We start from the raw sequence: 25,929 nt of genomic DNA on the forward strand, positions 1-25,929 counted from the left end.
TTAGAACCTCCTAAGATTCCCCCAATTTCCTTTTCAATGGACCTATGATATCACAGGTGCATGTCAGTGTCATTTGTCAGGCCAATATTCCAATGATCTCAGCACAGATAACGGGGAATTAAAAGTGGTCCCATCAGCTGGAATTCAGGGAGAATGACCATGACATGAACCACAGGATGATGCCTGCGAAATAATTATTTAGTGTTTAATAATTAATAAATAATTATTTAGTGTTAATACAGGAGTACCCTAGCTGATAAGCTGTAGCTCAGCTTAAGCCATGCTTGTGTCATGACACTAATTCTGCATCCAGATGCCCTGATATTATACTGACTGTAATGTGAATGTTGACAAATTGATGTAAATTGATGCAATTTGTTAGTCTGACAGACTACAACTGCACAGGACAACTGAATTATATAACATTGGTGCAACAAAAGACTTAAGGAGAGTATGTCTTGATGTGGAAAAAAACCCAACACACATTGGACTGAACCTTACATATTATCGTTTGTGTAACATATACAACTGTAGATCATTGTTTAATATGGATTATACCTCTTTCATCTTGTGAACTTGCGGCGATCAACAGTATGCAAAACAGTGGACAACAGACACAAGGAGAGTTTACTTAGATGTGATGTAAATGCTTTTTCAAATTCTCATAATTTTCTTTCATATTTTTGTCTCAGTGCCATATTTTGAATCAGCAAGGTTAAGGAGTTTTGATATTAAATGCACTTGAAATATCAAATGCACTTAAAATATTAAATGCATTTAAAATTTGCATCAGTGAATTTTCTTGAATTTTTCCCCTATCTTGCACATTTTATTGTTGGAATATGAAATCTGGTAACAAAAGCTTGCATTTATTCATTTAATTTGGGAGAAACACCTAACATTTTATCATGACACGAGTCTGTTCTAACTGTGGTTACTTTAAATGTTTGAACTGCAGTGTAATAAGCACTGAAATAGGCTGAAAAGAAAAGCAAAAGATAATGACCTAAAGGGGTTAAAATTAATGTATGACGTCATTGAAGGGAGGGATGCATGCAGTGACATCCCTCCATGAATGTAAATTAAATACATGTAAATGCCGTAACGTGTGCTGTGTAGCAAATATTTCAGTACATGCACTGACGAAATTTGATTTTCAATAATTGAATGATGCAATATGAACAAATATTCCTCTCCATCTAGGGATGCAATTTCTACAATTCCATTTGTTAGACATGAAATTTGTAAAAAAAAAATCTTCACACAATAAATGTGATAATAAATGAAATAAAAAGAAATTTCATTCACTGTATCTGTGTCCTAAATGGTTGTGTGTTGTGTTGAAACAATGGCATATCCCTTCACAAAATAATGCCATGTATTTTTCCTATCATCCAAATAAGAGTGATGCAGACAATTCAGTAAAGATTGTGTTTACTAACACCTTTTTTTTTGTGTGTGTGTTTTTACTAATCATAAAAAAGATTTGCCTGGATAAAGACAAAGTGGATAATCGTCTTGGTAACAGCACATGTCGATGAAAAATGCTGGAAAAAGGTGACCTTTTGACCGCACCTTGTAAAGAATCCGCATTTTTTATTTTGGAATTGAGTTCACTAACTCTTACGTCTAGTCGTGATGCGGATATTACGCAGATAACAACAGTGACGAAATAGTGCAAATTACTCTGGTCCCGCAATGATGTTGTGACGAAATAATGCGGGTAATATCCACATTGGATTTATGAAAGGGTTTGAATGCAGATGTGGCTTACCCTTAGGTTTCAGAATCGAGTTAAAATGAAGAAATGGACGTGTACTAATCTATAAAAGATGTCTTTTCTTTCAGTTTGCCCTCCGTGTTAAATATGTGCACAAGAATGATGTTGGGGTTGTGTCTATCTAAACCGCATTCACGATACATTTACATAACGCATGTACTTCACGATAATTGTAATCTGGACATTATGTCTAAATTAAAACGAGTTGGGGCGCAAACCATGTATAAGTCATTAAAAGCGCATACTGCCTTCTTGACATTACAGTTGAGACTAAACCGACTGAAAGCTAGCTGGTGGCATTCAAGACCGAAGATAGAGGTATACGCACATCCTATTTCCTCAGCACACAGATTGACTCATTGAACTGTGATTTGAATCATTTTCATTTTGATGTGCAATTTTAACAATGGATGAGCTGATGTTTCAGGCTCACATGACGGTATCTTCCCCATTACTGAAAATGGCATGATACTCCAGCTTAGTTGGATTTCTTAGAAACATACCGAATTTCTCATCACCGTCGTCTTCTTGTATGTTTTGGCGCCAACTTTTTTTCCATACTGCCAACCGATTGCACTTCCGATCTAATCAATCGACCCGTCGAATCTACACGCTGTGGTTTTATTTTGAATTCATATATTCTGTTTCATATTTTTTTTATTTGTGAGTAATATTGTTCTGTTTTTAGTCAGCCATCTTTGCGGGTCAGCTGCCTCGTCCTATGGTTTCAGGTTGTCTGACCTTAGTCGGAACTGTCGATCAGTCCGTGTTTCCCTCCACATTGTGACGTCATACCAGTTACCTTCCTTCTAGCCTTGTCCGTAGTTCCCTTTTTATCTGTTAGCAGAGATTCAGTGCATAATATAGTTGGCAAGCACATCACACGTACAGGTACAGCAAGTACCAAAGTTCCCTCTTAGAATCGCAGTCGTTGATGAATTATCTTTTAATCCACCTATAGGTGTCTTCGCGTTCAAGATACAGTGGTTTCTCCCCGGGTAAAAAGTATTGCTTGAAGAACATGTCAGTCGTTGTCATGGATACCATGTAGTCAGCAATCATAGGTCAGATATTGCATGAATGATCATTCACTTTGACAACCACAGTGAATGTGGAGTGGAAATGCGTGTACTGCCATTTGATTTGGAGAAAGAGAACTTCAATTCCCAGGCTGAATCCTGAAGTCGTCTCCCACTGAACGAAAGGCCACGATTGGTACAAGACGTCTCGAGGTTGATTAAGCCTATCTACAGAAAGACATGTTCACGGCATCCTCCTGAAGTTGGGATAACATTCCTCGTGAGAAACATGATCAAGTTTGGCCATAGGAGAGTAGGATGTGTGGCAGTGGCGCTGCTGGTTGCCTTGGTGTCATGCATCGACAGTGAGTATTTCGACTTTTCGTTGCCAGCCCGCGGTTGTCCCCTTAAAGGGATTTTATAGTTTTGCTTGAGATGGGGGATTCACATTTTGTGTGTGTGTGTGTGTGTGTGTGTGTGTGTTTGTGTGTGTGTGTGTATGTGTGTGTGTCGCAATAGCGCACCAATGATAACTTTTAGGCGGTAGGCCTATAAAAAGGTGTTATTCGTGTTTTTTTTTTGTGATACTCTTTTGAACAAAGCGGTGAGGGTGGAAGCAAAGAGTTGACCACATCATCGCCCGGGTATCTGGGACGTCATGCTGACGTATAGTAGCTACCAAAATCTCACTATTCACAGAAACTTTGTAAATCAGTCTTCTTTGACTTCCGATATGACATTCAATAATTTGTAACATCAAGTTATTTTTAACATCAAGTTGGGTCTTCTATCTTTTTGTTGTTGTTATGATAGAGTAATGGAAAGACATTAGCTCGAAAACTTCAACAGTTATCTAATAGATTCTAATAACTTCTACGCCTCATTATCATCACTCTTATTAGTATCACTATTATGATAATAATGATAGCAACAATGCTAGTGATTATGATGACGATGATATCAATATCATTAATCATGATCCGATAATGATGATGATGATGACGATAATAATAATAATAATAATAATAATAATAATAATAAGAATAAGAATAATGATAATAATAACAATGATAACAATAATATCACTACTGATAATAATCATGCTATTTATAGCAATTATGATAAAAAATGATAATGATGATCATAATTCATAGTGGTAATATCAAAGGAATGCCGTCTTAAATCACCTTTTTGAATTGCGAAGAGTCATGTGCTCGTATATCCTTTTTTTTTTGCCATCTGATGCTGATTATTATCAAGTAGGGGCATAGAACAATGCAAACTATATACCTAAATAAGAACTGTATCACTTGCGTGTATGCAGAAGACATTGTGATTTATTGTTTTTGTTATGGTTGATAACCTCTTTTTCCAAAACATTAGGACTAAGCTTTTTTTTTCTTATTGATTTCAAGTTGTGAATCTTATCGCATTTTGTATTTATGTTTGTTTCAACTCAATTACAAATGATTATAAATGATTACACATTATTTACATCATGATATTTCTTAAGGGATCATTTTCAATAAGCCTACTTTGTGCTTCTCATGATTCCGCCACTATCATTATTTGACACTATGTATTTTTGTTTGTTTGTTTGTCTGTCTGTTTGTTTTTAATGCAATGTTTGTAAACCAATTATGAAAGTGGAAATAAATGAAATGAAATGAAATGAAGTTTGTCGGTGTAGCTTTCACAGCAACGTGCCTGATAGGTCTGTGTTGTATTGTCGTATAATCAAAGCTTGAAGGATATACTGCCAGTACTGGAAGTTATATAGTAATGCACTCTGCCAACGGCGCAGCGGTCTCCGAATAAAAACAAGAATGAAAGACATCGCAGAGACACAACACATATTATAATGACTCTATCTTCCTTCCTACACTGCAAGGGGAAACTGCATGTTTCCAAATGTCGAAAACAACAAAGATACGAGACATCGTGACTTTTGTAACCCCAATGTTGACGGTTTCTCTTGATGTATGATCTTACTATCATGACTATTGTGACTCTTATCAGATACACACAAGTTTAGATAAAAAGTGCACATGCCATAATCTATAAACAACAGAAAGTATAAAATATACGCAAATATTATATATACCTACTATATGCACTACTCTCTCCCTTGTTATTCTTGCAAAAGGGACACATATGACCTGTAAAACTGAGATAATATCACGTTTGTGATCTTTCCGGAAGTCCTTCACCCTCCCGGTTTAACTTCCGGTGGGTTGGTCAAAGTACGGTGCATGCCGTAAAAACTTCACAAACGCATTGTAATATCAAAGCAAATACATGAAGTCCACACGCACACATAAGATTTTGTATTTGGTTCTTGTCAATTTCTTGGTCTTGAACAAAACTGCGAAAATCCTTCTGACAGTTGTTTTAACGGTCACCTTGAATGACGTCAAATGACATCATGGTCACATGATTAATGCTGCCAGTCTGAAATAGGCCTATGACTTATTGGTTACAAGATCGTTCAAACGTATCATATTTGAACCTTATTTTTGTATTCACGCGTCTTAATGAAGTTCGGACTGCATTAACCAGGTGCCTCCGTTTTAAGTCATGTCGATATAACTTCTTTTGAGGATAAGCTCTCCCCTAAAACACGTGCATGGATCGAGAATTATCAAATTAAATTTACGTCTCTCTTAATGAAATGAATTGTAGTCACATACAATGAACATAACTCACAAAATGAATTATCTTCGTTCAACAAAGTAATATCAAATGAGGAGAATATGTGTTTTTTATAATTCCGTCATCCAAATAAAAATGATGTGGCATTTCACAGTTTCACGTATCAGAGGCCACAATGTTACAGATCACAATCACGGATCTGAATCAGCAGAAGAAAAATGCTCACATCAAGCGTTGATATTCAAAACAATTTAAATTTGTAATGACATGAAAACTCTTTAATTTAAATGAATGATTAACGACGATTTTTCATTGGCTTTCCCATCTGTTTTTTTTTTCCGCAATACATATTATGCACTAATGCACGAGCGTCTAATATTCACTTCACACTCCGTACTGCTGACGCATACCTGTAGTGTTACAAGCTGATCCCATGAAATATGATATTTTGAATATTACTCCTCACTTTACAGGCTTCTGTAGACGAATTTGCTTCAAGTGTAACTTCTAGGTGACAAAACAACCCCTCAGACTGACACCGTGATTGCATTCGAATTTGCATCCATTCTCGTTGCAATACGATATACCAATGGAATAACGTTTCGTCGAATAGTCAAATTATGTAATACATGAATGTGATACTGGCATCAATTACAGTCAAGTACATTTCTACCATGGTATTAGTTGGGGGTTTTGCTAAAGGCATTATTTATAAATTTGCAGATGAAACAAAAAAACATCTGCTTTACTCCTTAAAAATAGTTCTAAACTGTGAGTTTAGGGATAGAAACAACCAATGCAAAAAATGTTTATCAAAATGATAAATGTTAAATATGGTTAAATATACAAAATATGAATAGTTATCGTAAAATTGTTTCTAGAATAAACCGTCTACAGCAGTGGTTTATTTAGGAAAATAGTCATATTTCCTTATATCTTAGGCATTATTACGAAATTTAATATGGTAGGATGATTTGTGATATAAGCAACTGACCTATATACACGTATGCATCAAATGTGATAACTCGAACATTTTTAAATCACTGCAGCTCCCAATGGTAAACATTACCTTTAAGAGTGTTGGTGAGTGTTTTGGTGAATATTGGTCAAAGGAGAAAGCTCGCATAAGAGCGGGGAATATCGTAGGATGAGGAGTGTCAAGGTATTGGATTGTTTCACACCCATTCCGCTGTTTGTGTATACAGGTCTCGAAAATGTGTGCAACCCGCCACGATCTTACCCGAACGCGGACGCGCAGTGGAGCGACCGGACGTTGGGGGCGTACGTCACATACACCTGCCGAGATGGTTACCAGATGGCTGGTCCCGCTGAAACCGTTGTGAAGTACTGCGACGAGAACGGAAGGTGGCGCAGCAAAATCAGACCGGCGTGCACACGTAAGCCGTTCTGGCCCAGTCTACGAAAACTGTTGACTGTTAATCTTTAGGATTCGGATTCGAGTCCCAGTGAACAGCAGTTGTGACCCTAGCGAAGGCATTTTATCTTTCTTGACTCAAATGAATCTTTGTAATGGGACTTTAAAGGACAAGTTCACCTTCATAAACATAAGGATTGAGAAAATGTAGCAATATTAGTAGAACACACATTGAAAGTTTGAGGAAAATCGGACAATCCGTTCAAAAGTTATGAATTTTTGAAGTTTTTGTGCAGTAACCGCTGGATGAGAGGACTACTTCAGTGTACGATGTCACATGCGTACAACAATATAAGGAAAATATAAAGAGAATTTCACAAAATTTCATCTTTTGAAAAAAGTGCACATTCCCTTGACTCGTTACCGACATGTCATGGGTAATATTATTCCCCCTACCTTTAGAAAGAGGCAAGTCAAATGCTCTTTTATTATGCGAAAAAAAAATGAAAATATGTTGAATTTTCTTTACATTTTCTTTATACTGTTGTACTCATATGGCATCACAAGCTGTAGTGGTCTCCTCGTCCAGCAGTTCCAACACAAAAATAAAAAAAATTCATAACTTTTGCATCGATTGTCTAATTTTCCTCAAGCTTTCACTGATGTGTTCTACTAATATTGCTGCATTTTCTCAATCCTTATGTTTATGAAGGTGAACTTGTCCTTTAAGCCTCGGCTGCCTGCTTACAAAGAAAATTATTGCTTACTGATCAGCAGTCGCATACATTAGAACAGGGGTTATATAGAACAGATAATAATCTGAATTTTGATTGATATTATTGTATGACGATGCTGTAAAATATTCCAACCCACCACATGAGCCTCGAGTGCTAAACTTGGATACCTAAATAGTTAATCATTACAAAACACAATATGCATATCACGTCAATGTGGGATAGAGTTATTGAAAGAACTTAGTAGGTTCCCAAGATGGCGTGAATCTATGCATTATGTACTGTTCCAAGTACGTACACCTATGTAATTATTTTGATTATATGCGTGATGGTAAAATGATTTACAGGACAGAATGAATCGGTGAGAATTGGATGCGCGAGTGGGATTCAGACTGTTCCAAAGTTAAACGAGAGCCTCTATAAATGCTCACTAATCCGCGAAATAGGCCTGTGCATCCTTTGTGTAATAAAAATGACCTGTAAATTCATGAAATACAACCATTTTCTCCATCATGCGTCCGGTAAACCTACAGCACTATACAAGACTTGAGCCATGCATTCGGATTTTACCGGACGCATGGCCATGCATTTGGAGTTTACCGGACGCATGGCTCAGTGTAAAAATGAATGCATGGCAATTGACCAATCAGATTGCATAGATTCTAAATTCCATTTTATGATATATCATTTTGCAGCCATCCAGTGCACAAATCCAAAGACACCTCTGTACGGCAACGTTACCTATGCCGTGGGCAGCGGCGAGTATGGATCGGTGGTCGCCTTCAGTTGTGACGAGTACTACGAACCCATGGTGACGTCTTCGGGACTCTACGCGCAGTGCCAGGCAAACGGAACGTGGTCCAGTGAGGGACCGGTTTGCCATTGTACGTACACTCGTTACATGAACGAGATCAGTAGATTGTTAGGCATATGATTGTATGTGTGGGTGTACATGGATGGATTTGGGCGTATATCATTCATAAAAGTATTGTAATCGTTTAATTTTATCATTATTACTAACAAAATTACCATTTTCTGTCCAATTTTCATAACGAAAATAACTAAAAACAATGTCTAAAGCATCAGTTACCGATCACAAACCCTTGTTTGATCGCCATGAAAATATAATATCTTTTTGGTGCTATAAACAGAAGAAATTTTCCGCTAGTAGAGAAAATGCGAAGTGACACAGACATTGTACATCATCATGTATATCTTCAATTCGATAATGACGATAATTTGAGGTATTCTCTTTACGTCATAATCACCATGATATGATAACATGTCTTTCTCATCAGATTTCGAGTAATTTTCTCTGATTTTCTGTATTGTTTTGTTTTGTTTTTGTTTTGTTGTTGTTGTTGTTTTTTTTTTATTTCCATACGGTTTGTTAAAATATGTTACGCATTATATCACGGCCATTCACAGTGAACTGCGATGCGCCGGAAGATTTACACGGCACGGTCATCCACGTCAACGACCACGTCTGTCTCTACTACAGCGGGGCGGACGACGAGCCCCTGAACTGGACGGCATCGCAGCAGGTGTGCGCCGACCACGGCGGATCCCTCGTCAAGGTGAGCGACGGCGAAATACAGGCCCTCATCGTCGAGCATCTCGAAGATATCAACGACAACGCCAGTTACTGGATCGGAGCATCCGAACTACAGACCCTGACACAATCCAGCAGGTTATGGGGCTGGCAGGATGGTATGTGCTTTAAAGGTTTATAATACTGTACGTCTATGTATAACCTAGACATACTTATACTCATAATCTATCTATCTACCTAAGTAATAACTATCTATCTATCTATCTATCTATCAACCTGTCTTTCTATCTATATGTATCGATATCAGAGATGTTATGGATAAAGATATTCAGTATAAGTGATATTAATGTGTTAGGGCAATAATGTTGTTCATTTTATCATAATAAACAACATTATTGCCTTATAACACATACAAGCTATCACTTAAACATTATTTGAAATGCCGGTACGCAAACAATGCATTTTAGACATAAGGGCGGGTTAGGGAGAATATCTTGACAATTACTTTGAAACAGTCGGATTCACAAAACAGGTTGTGCCTTGGTATTTTCAAAAGTTATACGGAGGGCGGATAGTTTTGTTAACGTCCGAGCAGGTAATGTGCGTAATTTGTTTTATGAAACGGTGGCATGATTCAAATTTCGCGGCTGCTATTATTGCGAGATTCCCAAAAGCCAGCACCAGCTCCGAGCTAACTGAACTGCTCATGATTAAAGCTAACAAGCAGCTGAGAGCAGATGAGCGATCGTTACTGCCGTTTCTAGTATACTAACGCCCGGTGAGGAATGAAGTTGAGCCTTCAAGGCCCCGTTTTATCAAAAAAAAAAAATAATAATAAATAAAAATAAATAAATAAAAAAATTAATAGATAAAATCGATTTCGAATTTCATTACCACACAGGTTGCCATAGACTTACAGTTGAAATCAACTATAATAATCAATTCAACTCTTCATAAAACAGACCCCAGGCAAAATAAACCGCTATAGTCAGGTCGTAGCTTTCAGCCAATCATGTGATTAGAATCCATGTGTGTCACCATTTAATGAGTAACCTATACTGCTTAGTGTTTAAAGGTACGGGTCAAAAGGAATATTAATTTGTAGGCTATATCAATTTTCCCAGGCATTCGTACACACTATCAACGTTCCATAAATATCATCATTATCTAAATGAAAACATTAAAAAATGACGGACAAAATGCAGCCATGACTATTGAAAACTGGACGCATTCACAGAAATAATATCAATATGATCAAACCGTCGTAAAGGAATGAGAGCGGATATGATTATTTTGTTTGTTTGTTTGCTGAATATGCTCAGCCCTGCAAGGTAGTAGCAAACGCTACTCGCTCATTAAAAGACACACCTAATTCAGGGCTCGACACTAACTTTTTTGTTTGGTGGCCCGATGGGGCCACCAAAATCCTCAATTTCAAATTTTTCGTGGCCCGAGAGAAAAATTTGGTGGCCCCGAAAAAAAACCCCAATAAAAAAACATTAAAGTCCTGTTTTTTTTAATGAGTCAAATATCTAAGTTTTCCAGTCATATAGTAAGAATTGGAAGTTGGACATACATCTACTCATAAAATAACCTCAACAAACTCGCAACACTCACTTTCAGGCACTCATTCAGTCCTTTTCATCCATCCTTTAAACAAATATAACTGCTAATTTCCGGCGCAAAAAGTTACGAATTAATTGACGTACTATTCCCAAAATTTTGGTGGCCCGAGGCGGGCCACCAAATTTGCCCTTTTTTGGAAATTTGGTGGCCCGACTTTCAATTTTGGTGGCCCCGGGCCACCGGGCCACCGTTAGTGTCGAGCCCTGCCTAATTGCGAAACGTTTTCATCCCAATTGTCTTACTGTGACCGGATTGGTTCTTCTAAAACTATAGGTTCGCCTGTCCGGGACACGTTTTGGGGAAATGATGAGCCTACGTCGGATACAAATGCCGGTAACTCCACGGGGCAATGTGTGGCAGTCGACCCGGCACTCGGCTACGAGTGGAACGACCTGGACTGTTCTCTCAAACACGGCTTCATTTGCCAGTTCGGTGAGATTTTGATCTTTGGTGCTGCCTGGTTCAATCATAAACCAATCGTCCACCAGAACGTATGTCATCGTATGCAGTAGGTATCTCGCGTAGCTAGAGACAATGATGAAAGCCCGTTCGAGGAAGCTCGAGACATTAAAATGTTTGTTTTTTTCCTAAATGCAACTAACGTGGTGCAACTTTGTCGTCAAACCCCTTGCATACTTCAATTTGTGTGTTTGTTTGTTTGTTTCTTGTGTTTCTTCATTTTCCCGCAAAATACGAACGCAATTATGCAACAATAAAATGACCAGAAAGTTAATGTTGTAAGCAAACATAGTCACAAAGTAGTTATTTTCTCGTCAATCAGGATTGACATTCTTGCATCAACCTTCGATAAGATCATCGTATTTTCTTTAACCCTCTCAGTGCCAATTATCCAAATATGCACAAATTTCACACACAAACCTATGGACAATATTTTACAATGTGGCATGCAGAGAGTTTATGATCTCAAATGCTCGCGCTTTTCAAAGAGGAAACATTTGTGGTCATGATCGCCTCAGACCTATCGTATAGGTATCATGCATTAGGCGTGACGATACTCATGACTGAGGAGTCTTTCTCTTACAGCATATCACACACACACACACACACACACACACACACACACACCCTTTTCAAAACATGGATTTCTAACCACCAAAAAGTCACTTTTTTATACTTTTTTCTTTATCAGAATAATGTTAGTACTATACTATATGTATACAGCTTGAAATGCTAAAGCTCCTTACCGTGGGAGTATGGACACTTCATTATAAAACTTACTATCGACGTACCATTTCAGGCCAAATTGGCGTATGCAGTGATCCGGGGGCACCACTCCACGGCAGCCGCACGGAACTAGCCTGCCAAGGAGAAGTCGGTGGATTCATTTCGGGATGTCTGGTCAAGTTCTCCTGCGACCCCGGTTACAGGCTCGCTGGTCCGAGCTCATCCACGTGCGATTCCCTCGGGAGGTGGACGGAGGAGCTACCTACATGCGGGCGTAAGCACGTGTTTCATACTCTTTCGGGTTATTCCTGGGTATATGATGATGATGATAATGATGATGATGATGATGATGATGATAATAATGATAATAATGATGATAATAATAATAATCATTAATATTATTTTCATTATCATTATAATAATAATAACAATCCACATTTGTAAGGCGCATAAAATCAATCATGACATGCCTACAATCACCAATGATTAAAGGTTCTGTTTACCTTTTGGACAGTGATTTAAAAAAATGTCCAGGATATCACTTTTGATGCATTATGTGTAGGTCACAACGGCGTAGCCAGGATTTCATCTTAGGGGGGGCGGTTAGTCTGCGAGGGAGCGAAGCGACCGAGCCCGAGCGAGCGGAGCGAGCGAGGGGGGGAGGGTGTGGGAGAGGGGTGTCCCCCCTCCTACAGTAAGAACTTTTTTGCATTTGGATGTTGTAAATGGTGCAATTTGATGCATGTTTTTGCGCGTTTTATCGACGTGAAACAGTCCCACTTGTTTATGGTAGCAGTTTATTTTGATGTAGATTATTATTGAACAATTTGCCTATAAAAGGGTATAATTTAGATACACTTCTTGTATTAATTCTTTTCACTGAATATCATGAACGCGACTGAACCCGAGCGAGCGGAGCGAGCGAGGGGGGAGGGGAGGGTGTGGGAGGGGGGTGTCCCCCCTCCCACGATAAGAACTTTTTGCATTTTGATGTTGCAAATGGTGCAATTTGATGCATGCTTTTGCGCGTTTTATCGACGTGAAACAGTCCCGCTTGTTTAAGATAGCAGTATATTTTAGTGTAGATTATTATTGAACAATTTGCCTATAAAATGGTATAATTCAAATATTCTTTTCACTGAATATCATGAACGCGACTGAACCCGAGCGAGCGGAGGGAGCGAGGGGGTAGGGGAGGGTGTGGGAGGGGGGTTTCCCCCCTCCCACGGTGAGAACTTTTTACATTTTGATTTTGCAAATGGTGCAATTTGATGCATGTATTTGCGTGTTTTAACGACGTGAAACAGTCCCACTTGTTTAAGATTGCAGTATATTTTAGAGTAGATTATCATTGAACAATTTGCCTATAAAATGGTATAATTCCATTACACTTCTTGTATTAATTCTTTTCACTGAATATCATGAACGCGACTGAACCCGAGCGAGCGGAGCGAGCGAGGGGTTAGGGGAGGGTGTGGGAGGGGGGTTTCCCCCCTCCCACGGTGAGAACTTTTTACATTTTGATTTTGCAAATGGTGCAATTTGATGCATGTTTTAACGACGTGAAACAGTCCCACTTGTTTAAGATTGCAGTATATTTTATATCATGAACGCGACTGAACCCGAGCGAGCGGAGCGAGCGAGGGGGAGGGGAGGGTGTGGGAGGGGGGTGTCCCCCCTCCCACGATAAGAACTTTTTGCATTTTGATGTTGCAAATGGTGCAATTTGATGCATGTTTTTGCGCGTTTTATTGACGTGAAACAGTCCCTCTTGTTTAAGGTAGCAGTATATTTTAGTGTAGATTATTATTGAACAATTTGCCTATAAAATGGTATAATTTAGATACACTTCTTGTATTAATTCTTTTCACTGTATATCGCGAACTCGACTGAACCCGAGCGAGCGGAACGAGCGAGGGGGTAGGGGAGGGTGTGGGAGGGGGTGTCCCCCCTCCTACGGTGAGAACTTTTTGCATTTTGATGTTGCAAATGGTGCAATTTGATGCATGTTTTTGCGTGTTTTAACGAGTTGAAACAGTCCCACTTGTTTAAGATTGCAGTATATTTTAGTGTAGATTATTATTGAACAATTTGCCTATAAAATGGTATAATTCCAATACACTTCTTGTATTAATTCTTTTCACTGAATATCATGAACGCGACTGAACCCGAGCGAGCGGAGCCAACGAGGGGGGAGGGGAGGGTGTGGGAGGGGGGTGTCCCCCCTCCCACGGTAAGAACTTTTTGCATTTTGATTTTGCAAATGGTGCAATTTGATGCATGTTTTTGCGCGTTTTATCGACGTGAAACAGTCCCACTTGTTTAAGGTAGCAGTATATTTTAGTGTAGATTATTATTGAACAATTTGCCTATAAAATGGTATAATTCAAATACACTTCTTGTATTAATTCTTTTCACTGAATATCATGAACGCGACTGAACCCGAGCGAGCGGAGCGAGCGGAGCGAGCGAGGGGGTAGGGGAGGGTGAGAGGGGAACCCCCCTCCCACGGTGAGAACTTTTTACATTTTGATTTTGCAAATGGTGCAATTTGATGCATGTATTTGCGTGTTTTAACGACGTGAAATAGTCCCACTTGTTTAAGATTGCAGTATATTTTAGTGTAGATTATTATTGAACAATTTGCCTATAAAATGGTATAATTCCAATACACTTCTTGTATTAATTCTTTTCACTGAATATCATGAACGCGACTGAACCCGAGCGAGCGGAGCCAACGAGGGGGGAGGGGAGGGTGTGGGAGGGGGGTGTCCCCCCTCCCACGGTAAGAACTTTTTGCATTTTGATTTTGCAAATGGTGCAATTTGATGCATGTTTTTGCGCGTTTTATCGACGTGAAACAGTCCCACTTGTTTAAGGTAGCAGTATATTTTAGTGTAGATTATTATTGAACAATTTGCCTATAAAATGGTATAATTTAGATACACTTCTTGTATTAATTCTTTTCACTGTATATCGCGAACTCGACTGAACCCGAGCGAGCGGAACGAGCGAGGGGGTAGGGGAGGGTGTGGGAGGGGGTGTCCCCCCTCCTACGGTGAGAACTTTATGCATTTTGATGTTGCAAATGGTGCAATTTGATGCATGTTTTTGCGTGTTTTAACGAGTTGAAACAGTCCCACTTGTTTAAGGTTGCCGTATATTTTATTGTAGATTATTATTGAACAATTTGCCTATAAAACAGTATAATTCAAACACACTAGTCTTCTTGTATTAATTCTTACACTGAATATCATGAACGCTGTCTGTTCAGCAATCAAACAGAAAAAGCATGCACACGAGGGTGTAGATAGGGGCATATCCCCTCCCACACGAAGGTGATTTTGCGTTTTCAGACCTGAAATTCAGCGATCTGGTGCAAATTTTTGGTGCAACACTTTTTTCATCGAAGTGTTAAAATCACGGAATTTAGCTCTTATTCCGAATGTGCACCATCTGTGCGTATGTATAAAGTCTAGTGAGGTAGAACTTAGGGGAAGGGGGATTCCCCCTCCCGCTCGCGGAGCTTTCGCGTTTTTAGAATTGAAATAAAGCGATCTTGGTATAGCCACAGTCTACTTCTTTGCATGGCGGGGGGGGGGGGGGGGGGGAACAGGAAGAAGGCGTTGGCGAGTGTTATCTCCACTCTTCCCTTCCGATGGAGCTTGTATCTTTTTAAGGCTGAAATTGAGATATCTCGTATACGCATAATAAGCATATTTGATGGAATCAACATTTGGGTAATCAAAAAAAAAAAAAAATGATGGGGGGGGGGCTGAGGGAGGAAAGGGTCGATTAAAAGGGGAAATTCCCCTTATACATGAGGGAACCTTCAGTTTTCGGAATATTAGTGAAAAGTCTTGTGCACTCAAAATTATTCAGATTTTTTTTTTTTTAATCTAAAAAGTGTACTTAGCTAGGGAAAGCGGCAAAGAGGGGGAGGGTTTGGGAGGGGGTATCCCCCTCCCAAGCACGAGAGATTTTGCATATTTTGAATTGAAATTCAACGATCTGGTGCACACTTTGAGTGAAATATTCAAAAAAATATATCTTATTTGATGAAAGGTTGCAAAGGAGACCCGCTTCATGTGCATGCATACAGTATACACGCATTTTTTTTTCCGCCTCCCAACTCCTCGGTCCAAATCTTAGGGGGGGCGACCGCCCCCATCGCCCCCCCCTGGCTACGCCAGTGGTAGGTCAGTCGTATCACAAAACATCCTACCTTATAAAATTAAGCCTAAAATATACGGAAATATCACCTTTTTTCCAATTAAACCATAAATGTAGACGGTTTAGTCTGGAAACATTTTTATTATATCTATTTTTCACAATTTCTATGTAATTAACAATACTTGATATTGATTACACTGATTCAAATTTTTTCATTGGTTGTCTCTATAACCAACTCACATTTAAGAACTATTTTGAAGCACTAATGCTGGGTTTTTGTTTCATCTGCAAATGGTAAATTATGCCTTTAAACAGGTAAGTTTTCGTGCTTTCTTGAAAGAATCAAGGGAAGATAAGAAGGGGTAATGAACATGTATATAAACATTTTGTGTTTGTATTTGTGCGTGTGTGTGTTAGATTAGTGTATTAGTGTGTCTTTGTGAGTATAATTGCGTCTGTGTATGTCTGTGTGTATTCATGTGTGTGCACAAGTACAAGAGGGCTATATATATCTTGAAAGTCATGTTGATCTCTAGGAGCAGGCGGATATTATTTATGCCTGATTCCAGCCCTAAGCACTATCTACTTTGCTTACTCCTATTCACTATTCAACATAGAAAGGAAAACAAATAAAAACTAAGACAGCCCTGCTGGAAAGAACACACTGTGCTCACATATTCGACTACGTAAAAAAGGTTAAATTCAACAGTGTGCAGACTATTTCACACTGTGGTGCGATTTTTCGCAGGGCATTTACATAGTTATATTCGGTTTCACACTGTGAATAGATGATTAACAATGTCTACACATTGATAGAACGCTCGAATTTAACAGTGTGAAGTGATTTCACACACTGTGTTCATAATGTTTTCACACTAAGTTTCACATTGTGTTTCACGTTGTGGGACACTGTGTTCTCCCTGTAGCTCACATTGGTGTCAAAACTGCAAATATTTAAAAGAAAGAGGTCAAATGTTTTACTTGCCGAAAAAGAGCCAGAACACTAATTGTCTTCTACCCACTCAAGATCACTCTCTCGAAAGAAAAAAAAAATCTCTGTGGTGTACTTGAAGTAGAAGGAGCTAAGTAGTCACTACCATACCAAAAAGTACCTTTTTTTTGCCTAAGCTAATTTGACCAATACGAACCTAATCGTAAAGCTGGATGGTGCCATAAAACTTGTTTCAGAATAAAAGTTTCAGAATAAAAGTACAAGCTTTTACCTATGCCTATTGAGGCTTTCTACTTTAGTGATATACTAGAGTCGGAGAACCAAACTGTTACTGACATTTATTACCCTGCTGCATCTTTTCATTTCAGCGAGAAGATGTGGGGTGCCACCACCAAAGCGGGACATGGCCAATGTCCAGTCGGATGAGTATCGGGGCATAGCCGTCTACCAGTGCGGTAACGAGTCCCGTCCAACCGGGGGAGACGTCTTCGTCTACTGCAAACAGGACGGAGCATGGAGTCAGAGTGCCGTGCAGTGCCAGGGTATGTACGGGCGAGCTGCCCGGAGAAAATCTCATGCCATGGGAGCTGACTTCATACTCTCACTCTTCCTATCATTATGTAAAAGGAAAATGTTGGATTAAGTGAAATTGGAAAAAAAAAAGCAAAGCACCGCATCTTGAGAAAAAAAGTTCTATAGTTTGCTTTTTTTTTATATGATTAATTTTTATAGCCACAATATCGGGTTACAGCCACAGTTTCTCTATCTGCATGCGCAAACTTTCTTTATCAATGCAAGATACTCTTAACTTGGTCTTGCATGAATGGAATATAAGATAAATTTTGGTCATCAAGTTTGCGTAATGAAATCAATTTCCTGTTTTCAAACAGAGGATGCGAATGTGAATACCTCGACAATGGGTTATTCAGAGTTATGTTAAAATAACGTGACTGTATAAAGTCATAGTTGGCCACTTGGTCCGTTTGAATGATGTTATAAATTCTCATTAGCATCGATGTAGACTTTGAGAGTGCACTTTCAGGATGTTAACGCACAGAGAAACGTCCAAAGCCTGCGATACGAAAACAACAGATTTTTATAGAACCATCCTATTATTTTATCATAAGACATCTGTTCTAATTCCAAAAGTGTTCACGAAACAAAGAAGGTTACTAAACCTTTTTTTTTTTTACGCAAATTCTTACTGATTTCAACCTTGTTAACAATTGTTGTTTCTAATTAGTTTCTCTTTGTCTTGATCTTGATCAACATTTACGTAAAAGATATTGATCTAAAGAGTGTAAAGATTATTGATCCATATTGCCGCTATGGATAAATAAAAAAAAAAAAAAAACATGGTAAGCGGTTTTCAACCTATTTACCTAGCTATGCCATTGATTTTTCTGATGTATTTCTCTGCGGGGACATCCTGAACAATTTGAAATAAGTTGTGACGGTTTTCTCTCTTTCTTCTCAATCGATGATAGCTCTCTCAGCTGATTCAGCGACGCCGGAGCCTACCACGCTTCCACCTGGTAACTGATAAAAACCCACACTCACATTATGATATATTCATCTATCTATCTATCTATCTATCTATCTATCTATCTATCTATCTATCCATCTATCTAACTACATGTATGAATATAATTATCTATCTGTCTATCTGCCTATCTATCAATCCATCTATCTGATCTATTTACTTAATCTATCCTTCTATATACAATGTAGTCTATAATCTTTTCATCCATCAATCTGTGTAACATGATATTATTTGTGTGTGTGTGTTTGTGTGTGTGTGTGTGTGGGGGGGGGGTACTAATCTGTGTGCATTTCCTGTAAAGTCATGTTTTTCGTATCATTCTTTCACCGAACGAATGCGATTCAAAGAAAAAACAAACATAAGTATGGTAGGGTTGATTTGAGAAAATTGATAGGATAAACCAAGACATCTCATAAGATATAAAAATAAGGCATGTAAAGTGTCCTTAGTATACAGCACTAAATAACCATTTTTTTTTTCTCAGACTGATCCTTCGTACTCTGTTTTACTTCCAACTCAGACTGGACATTCATTGGCGTAGTTGGCGCCCTCGGGATACTTCTTCTCGTCGCCTTCATCGTTATCTTCATTTTGGCCGCCGTCCGTGGGCGCAACATCAGAGCAGCGACGAGCGACCGACCTTTAATCCAGGCGAGAGGGCAGAAGCACCGGAGTGACCTTGACCCTACGTACTATTCTATTCGCTACCCAGCCACTCCTTTCTCGCAGCCGGAAGGTAGCCATCTTGAGTTTCTGAAGAGAAAATTAAGTGACGTGGATAAGGGCGAGCGCAGACAGGAATTCACCCAAAACGTCGCAACTTACAACGTGCAAAATGTTCCTCAGGACGACGGCAACTATCTCGAACCTATAAAGCCAGCTGCCGTTGAGGGAGCCAAAATGGATCGGCTAGATAGCGGGGAATACGAAAATCCCCTTAGTCCCAAGAGTTGCGAGTCCGGGCGGGTTGGTGACAAAGCCAAGGACGCACCCTTTCCTCAGCAGGAGGAGGAATCGAAGAACAGTATGCTGAACGATTACATTATTGTGCTTCCCGATCCGCCAGCGGAATCGAGCGGAGCAGCGGACAACTCTGTCAGTGTGGCGGGCAGTGTCGAAGGGACAGCAGCGAACCACGAAGTAAAGGTTGAAGCCGCCGACCAATCAAGTGGCGTAGCTAGTGAAGAGAAGAAAAACTCGCCAGAGAGTCCCGGAGGTGGGAAAGACGTTATACCATCGTCCCAAAACGGTTTGCAAGTTCCTTCCTTGAACTATGATAAAAACAACTTTGGATCGACCGTTGAATTGTAAAGTGTTGTGCAGATACTTACATTAAGATAAAACACAAAACAAAATAACGGCAACCATATGGGGAGCTATCTTAAGATTGATATTAAGAGAAAGGAAAACGACACTGATATTGATAAAGGTTCTTGACTATGGCAACGTGAACATAAAGATGACAAAAGGAATACGCGATTAGTAGCTAGGTAGGCCTTAATATTACCAAGAACCAATTAGCGTTCTTCGTGCAAACTTTGATGAGTGTGCAAAATCATAACCTTTGTCAAATTATGGGTTCAAAGTTTACAGAGCATGTATACAGATGCTCATACAGAGCATGTTAATGGCCATTTTCCGGCAGAATATTTCATATCTTCCTGACTTCAGTCACTACCCTGTTCTACCACTGAGACAAGCAGTTTGTCCACCATAGGTTTATCAGCTTGGGTTCCATCCCTTCCTCAGAACTCCTTACTGACCACTTTTCTCAATAATCCACCCCGTTTAGACTAGACACTCCGATTTTTTTTTTCTGGTTTTTCGCTGTTCTAATAGACGTAACCAAATGTATCTCATCTTTTCCCACTAAACAATGTGCATGGAAATTCACAGGCGACAAATTTTAACAGGATGATAATCTCTGAAGCTTATTTCCTCTCAGGTTTAAGGATATTTTCAGGGAGAAGAAAATACTACTATAGTCATAATTGAAAATCGTCAAGGGTATAACTTGACTGTATCAACGTCATAGTAATGCTCTATGTTTTTCTGTAAATGTTTATGTTACTGACACCATATTGCTTTAAAGATATATTTTTTTTTAACTTAATCCAATTGACTGTATTCTTTCCCGTGGTAAACTTAATTATAACATTTACAGTTTAAACGTCGATCATGCAAGTTGCATGTCAAATATACGAATAACTGAATTTACTATCATTAAACACACACACGCACACACACACAACGTCCGCAAAAAAAAAAGAAAAAAAAAAAGACACACACACACACACACACACACACACACACAAAGCAAACCAAACCAACCAAAGTAGATCTGGGCCCGGTTTTATCAAAATATTAAATCGATTTTAAATTTCCTTACCACACAGGCTGTCATCAGACTTGTTGTTGAAATCAACTACATAATCAATTTTAACTCTTCATAAAACAGGGCCCTGGTATAATTCAATACCATGCAAGAACACTCTCAGTAAGCATAACACTAATATTTATTTCCCCGCATAGATAGGTAATTCCTTTTTTTTCACGATTTTCCTGACTTTACTAAAACGGCAGTACGGTGTCGCCGTAAAGGGGGCAGAAAACGATAATAATTATTGTAGTGACACCAACTTCCGGGCGACATCAAGGTACATCTCTTACTTCTCCCCCCCCCCCTCCCCACCTTCCTCTCTGTCTGTCTGTCTGTCCTTCTGTCTCTAAAAAGCAAGAACAAGGAAATATTTACGTTGTCTGTCGGATAATAATCTCTGACAGACCTAATAAGGTTGTAAACTTTGAAGAGTTTTATTGCAAAGTGGTCTAAGCGCCATTTTTATACATTTCAAAGTAAGTCCATCATCAGATAGAGCAGAATTAAACAGTTTCAGTAATACCTCACTTGTAACATAACAAGGAATATTCTAGAAGTTATCATTAAAGATATCCTGTATTTCTTATTATCTTCTTTCTTATTTAGCTATTAATCACAAATATCTCAACTTAACAAGTGTAGATTTAGCTCGTTTTGCAATAAAACTCTTCACTTATTGGATGAATGATAATAACCATGGAGTGTAAACTTACTGGATGGATGATATAATCAGGGGTGTTTTCACCTGGTCTTTTTATTTATTTATTTATTTATTTATTTATTTATTTATTTATTTATTTATTTATTTCAGGAAAGACAGCTCTATCACAATGGATTTATATAGTAGATCCATGGAATCAGTGTGCATGCATTGTAACATTTTCCAGTGAATATTGACTTTGTTTATTCTGAAATTATCACTGGTAACTGCGTTTTACAAGATATCAAAATTGTTTTGGGAGTAGTGGGCCTGGGAGACCTATCGAAGTGCCATAAGTCATAAGTCCCCCCCCCCCCGCCCTTTTCAATGTATGTCCATGTTCAGACTCACTCCTTTTTCATGTTACTTAGATTTCAGTAATTGTGACTAAAATCAAATATTAAAGACAATGTACATATATTTATCTCTTCATCGAATACATGTCCACTCAGGATAATTGTCATTTATTTTTCGTTTTGTATTGTATCAAGAAATTCCGCACTATCTACAGATAATGTAATATGTCAGTGTATATTGTTCATACATGTATGTGGTATTATAATTTCTGATAGGATTTTCTTTTATCATACCACAATACTTCGTTATATTACATTACATTTTACCTAAATGATTCTTATCAATAACAATCTTTCCAAAGTAACCTATGACTTTCTTGTCTTCTTGTCTGCATTTTGTGACAACAAGACAACAATGTTATCACAGTGTCATGGTAGGCAATAAAAAGTTTGGTGAAAAGAATACAGAAACACACTGCGCTGTTATTATATTAGTAGTTTTTCCTGTCCTTGTGTGTTAAGGCGTGAGAATTACCTTAAAAGGATAACCATTTAGATTTCATATTATCATTTTATATCTCATTCAAACATTAACAAGTTCTCGCTGTGAGTAGATTGTGTGTGTGTGTGTGTGTGTGTGTGTGTTTTAATCATACATTTTCAAAAAATCACTCAAACAGAAAAGAATTAGCAAAATATACAGCCATGAAAGATTGTTGTTTGTTTCTACTGTGGCAATCTGTACCTCCCGGAAATTGAAACTAGATATATATCAGATTCTAACTGCAGTCAATCGATGGCTCGACGAGCCGTGTCGACACACCGATAACGATAGCATGATAGCAACGAATCCGGTTTTCGAGAGGACGCCCCTTCACGTCAGCTGTAAGGGGGAGTTCTCTCCTAAAATGCATCTTTAGAGCTAGCTACTGCTTCGACACTGAATAGGGAACGGTAAAACATCAATGTGGTGATTGGATTATATGAAATGGAATAAATAAGTGAATTAGTGAATGAAATGAATGAATAAATATAGGAATTCTCTCCATAACAACATAAAAGAAGTTTTAATATTTTAACCCTTTATATGGATATCTTTTTTCAATAGATACCTATCGGTCTATCTATTAGAAATGTTAAATCCTGGTATATGTATAAGCTCTAATTTCAACGTTGTTCAAGTCTTTATTTTCTTGTCATTAAAGCGTTATCTCAAAAGACAATCTCCTATCTACACTTTGGTGACCTTATGTATCTTTACATGTATAAATTCCATTTATACTGTTTGCAGACGACTCAAATGTTTCCCCTTCACACTCAGAATATGACATTTCTTGGATTCGTACATATAAATCTTTACTGAACCTTCAAAAAACAAAATGTATGATTTTCAGCAATTCATTCAATAGTCTACCCATAGATATTACCATAAGATGACACAATCCCGGAAATCGTGCCCACTACCAGGTGACTACACTTTAATACATAAAACATTAGGACATAAAACCTTCTTGGAAACCTCATGTTGGTAGTTTTGTTGTACTATATCTTAAAACTCAGGAGTCATTAATAAAGTAAAGTATGATTTTCCACCATCCTCACGTGTAATGTTGCATTCTACGTAGATTTCATCCTAAGTAAATTATGGTGTTTTGGCATGCATGGAGTAACATGCATTCAATATTATCTTAATAGACTATAATTTCTTCTTCAGAAAAAAACAAAACAAAACAAAACCATGCGAATAATTTATCACACTTCTTGAAGAGCTCATACAGATGTTTATTTTATGAAAATAAGACGCTAAATATCATTGATCTATTCCATCATTACCTATGTCAATTTATGTATAAGCTAGAATATCAAACTCAATTATTTTTCCTCAACTCTTTTATTTTTCCGACATGTCCCAAAAACATAAATTAAATCATGAGTATCAAAAGCGCAATTCGAACGAATTTCAATTGTCGTGGAGGAGAACCATTCTCACCCATTTTATTTTTACATCCTGCTTGTCCTTAATTTTGGAATCTCCTTATTGACTATATTGAATTTGCGTCAAGCATTACGTCATTAAAATTTAGACTGAAATGGTTTGCGCGAAATTCCTGTACCGGGTCGTGAGAGAATCATTAGCAGCATTAAAATCTTCAAACATTCAAAACTTTTTACTTTATTACCCCTCGGCTTTATTACTTTGATTTAAACAATTCGTCAAACTCAGTTCTAATTCCATCCAGTGCGCATATTCTCTCTCCGAATTTCAAAGTTATGCGCGAAGATTTGTCACTTTTCATATGCAATTTTCTTTCAACGTCCAGAAGGATCCGTTTCAAACTTAGTCAACTCATGACTCCTTCTCACCCCCTCCCATTCCTTGCTGCAAGAAGGCGACCATAATAATGATAATAAAGGGCTTTGTAGTGTTATCAGTTTTGTCGTCAATGTCAGATATGTTGTCACTTTATATATCAAATGTTTCTGTCCTCATACACTGTAACATTTTCTTTACCTTATGAATTATGATTTTGAGGGGAATTCATAATACAAGCTCTGCTTTTTAGCTTCTCTTCATTTTTTTTTTTTACATTTTCAAAATAATTTAGTAAATGTCATGCATCGAGGTCTCAAAATTTATGGTGTGTTCATGTTATCTGTCGATATTATGTAGAATATGTATATTGCTTTTTTTTTGCACGATATAATTTGCTCTTATATTCTTTGTTGAAAATGAAAATAAATGAAATGAAATGAAATGAAACGAAATGAAATCTTGCGCCTACCATTCTGTGGTAGTGACTCTTTAACTCCTCTTCTTTTACCCCTTTTTCTGTCCTCTTCAGTCTCTTCCTGTTATCCTTTCCACGCTATGTTGTTCTATTCAAGAGAGATGCCTCGTTTATGCGTGTATTGTTTTTGGCTATCTTTTCTTGCTTTTTTTTTTTCAATGCAATTTTCTTCACTTTGATCCGTTTTGTCAGCCGTCTCGATTTCCAACAACTTAGTTTTGGTACGGTCATAAGAGTCACAGCATGAAATTGTAATTCTGCTATCAGTGTTTCCCCTACTTACAACATACAAGGCTTTATACTGATTTTATGATTTGTGTAGTGAATATGCATAGACCTATTTTTTGTTTTGCCTTATAATAAATGACATAATTACAGCGTATTGCATTTCCTCGTACTTATCTGCCTTTGGGTAGTTATAGTAACCTGGAATTATGTGTTTTTCTTACACATGCTTTGATTTCTGAAAAATAGAGTATGTTGTACCAAAATATATTCAAAAAATGAAATGAAATTAATGAAAGCCTCAAGGTGACCTGCCGGTAAAAAGCGCCAAATTTTACAATGTCGGAAGTCCCTTCCACGTACAACCATATACACCATATACACGAACAGAACGACCATATACACGAACAGAACATACCACCAATCACTCAGACAAACACACATACACACAAGCTTTATAAACCCAACATCGCACTTCTTCAAAAACAACAGACAGAAAGTACTCAAACTCTCTCATGCCTATCACGTAATAAAAGACTAAAAAGTCTGAGATAAAAGCAAATTCATCCTTTACAAAAAGGGTTACAATTCGCTAATCCCAAGGCTCATTCATCCTGAAATGAAATAAGGTTCCGAATTCCGAAGGTTCGTTTATCCGAAAATTAAAAAAAAACAAAACAAAAAACAAGTGTATGTGTGTGTGTGTGTGTGTGTGTGGGGGGGGGGGGTCGTTAATCCGTCGTATTAACGAACACTAATTCACTTTCTTAAACCTCCCTTTCATGGACTTTTTACAAGGCCAATTTTGTTATAAATCAATAGAAGTTATAGAAATCTATACAGTTGCGTGTCTGGGCCAAAGCAAACAAACACTCAAAAATTTTCTTGTCAAGATATCTGGCAATTGGTTTTATCATGTATTTGGTCTACATCTATATACATAATATA

At 38.0% G+C, this 25,929-nt stretch overlaps 1 protein-coding gene across 1 annotated transcript; it reads left to right on the forward strand.

The window, feature by feature from the left end:
• Positions 1 to 3,088: 3,088 nt before the first annotated feature.
• LOC140233764 (CUB and sushi domain-containing protein 2-like) lies at positions 3,089 to 19,902 on the forward strand. Its single transcript, XM_072313863.1, has 8 exons — positions 3,089 to 3,164; positions 6,657 to 6,848; positions 8,256 to 8,423; positions 8,989 to 9,270; positions 11,012 to 11,170; positions 11,997 to 12,197; positions 17,417 to 17,590; positions 19,112 to 19,902. The coding sequence occupies exons 1-8, from the start codon at positions 3,089 to 3,091 to the stop codon at positions 19,900 to 19,902; spliced, it is 2,043 nt and encodes a 680-aa protein (XP_072169964.1).
• The last annotated feature ends 6,027 nt before the right edge of the window (positions 19,903 to 25,929 follow it).

Source organism: Diadema setosum, chromosome 10 (genome assembly GCF_964275005.1).
Source record: "Diadema setosum chromosome 10, eeDiaSeto1, whole genome shotgun sequence".
NCBI lineage: Eukaryota > Metazoa > Echinodermata > Echinoidea > Diadematoida > Diadematidae > Diadema > Diadema setosum.

Excerpts from the sequence above, each read along its gene's own strand:
- LOC140233764 (XM_072313863.1), top strand. The coding sequence starts at position 3,089 with ATGATCAAGTTTGGCCATAGGAGAGTAGGATGTGTGGCAGTGGCGCTG. Across the intron at positions 11,171-11,996 it reads CGGCTTCATTTGCCAGTTCG|GCCAAATTGGCGTATGCAGT; the intron begins GTGAGATTTTGA and ends GTACCATTTCAG. Across the intron at positions 12,198-17,416 it reads GGAGCTACCTACATGCGGGC|CGAGAAGATGTGGGGTGCCA; the intron begins GTAAGCACGTGT and ends TTTTCATTTCAG.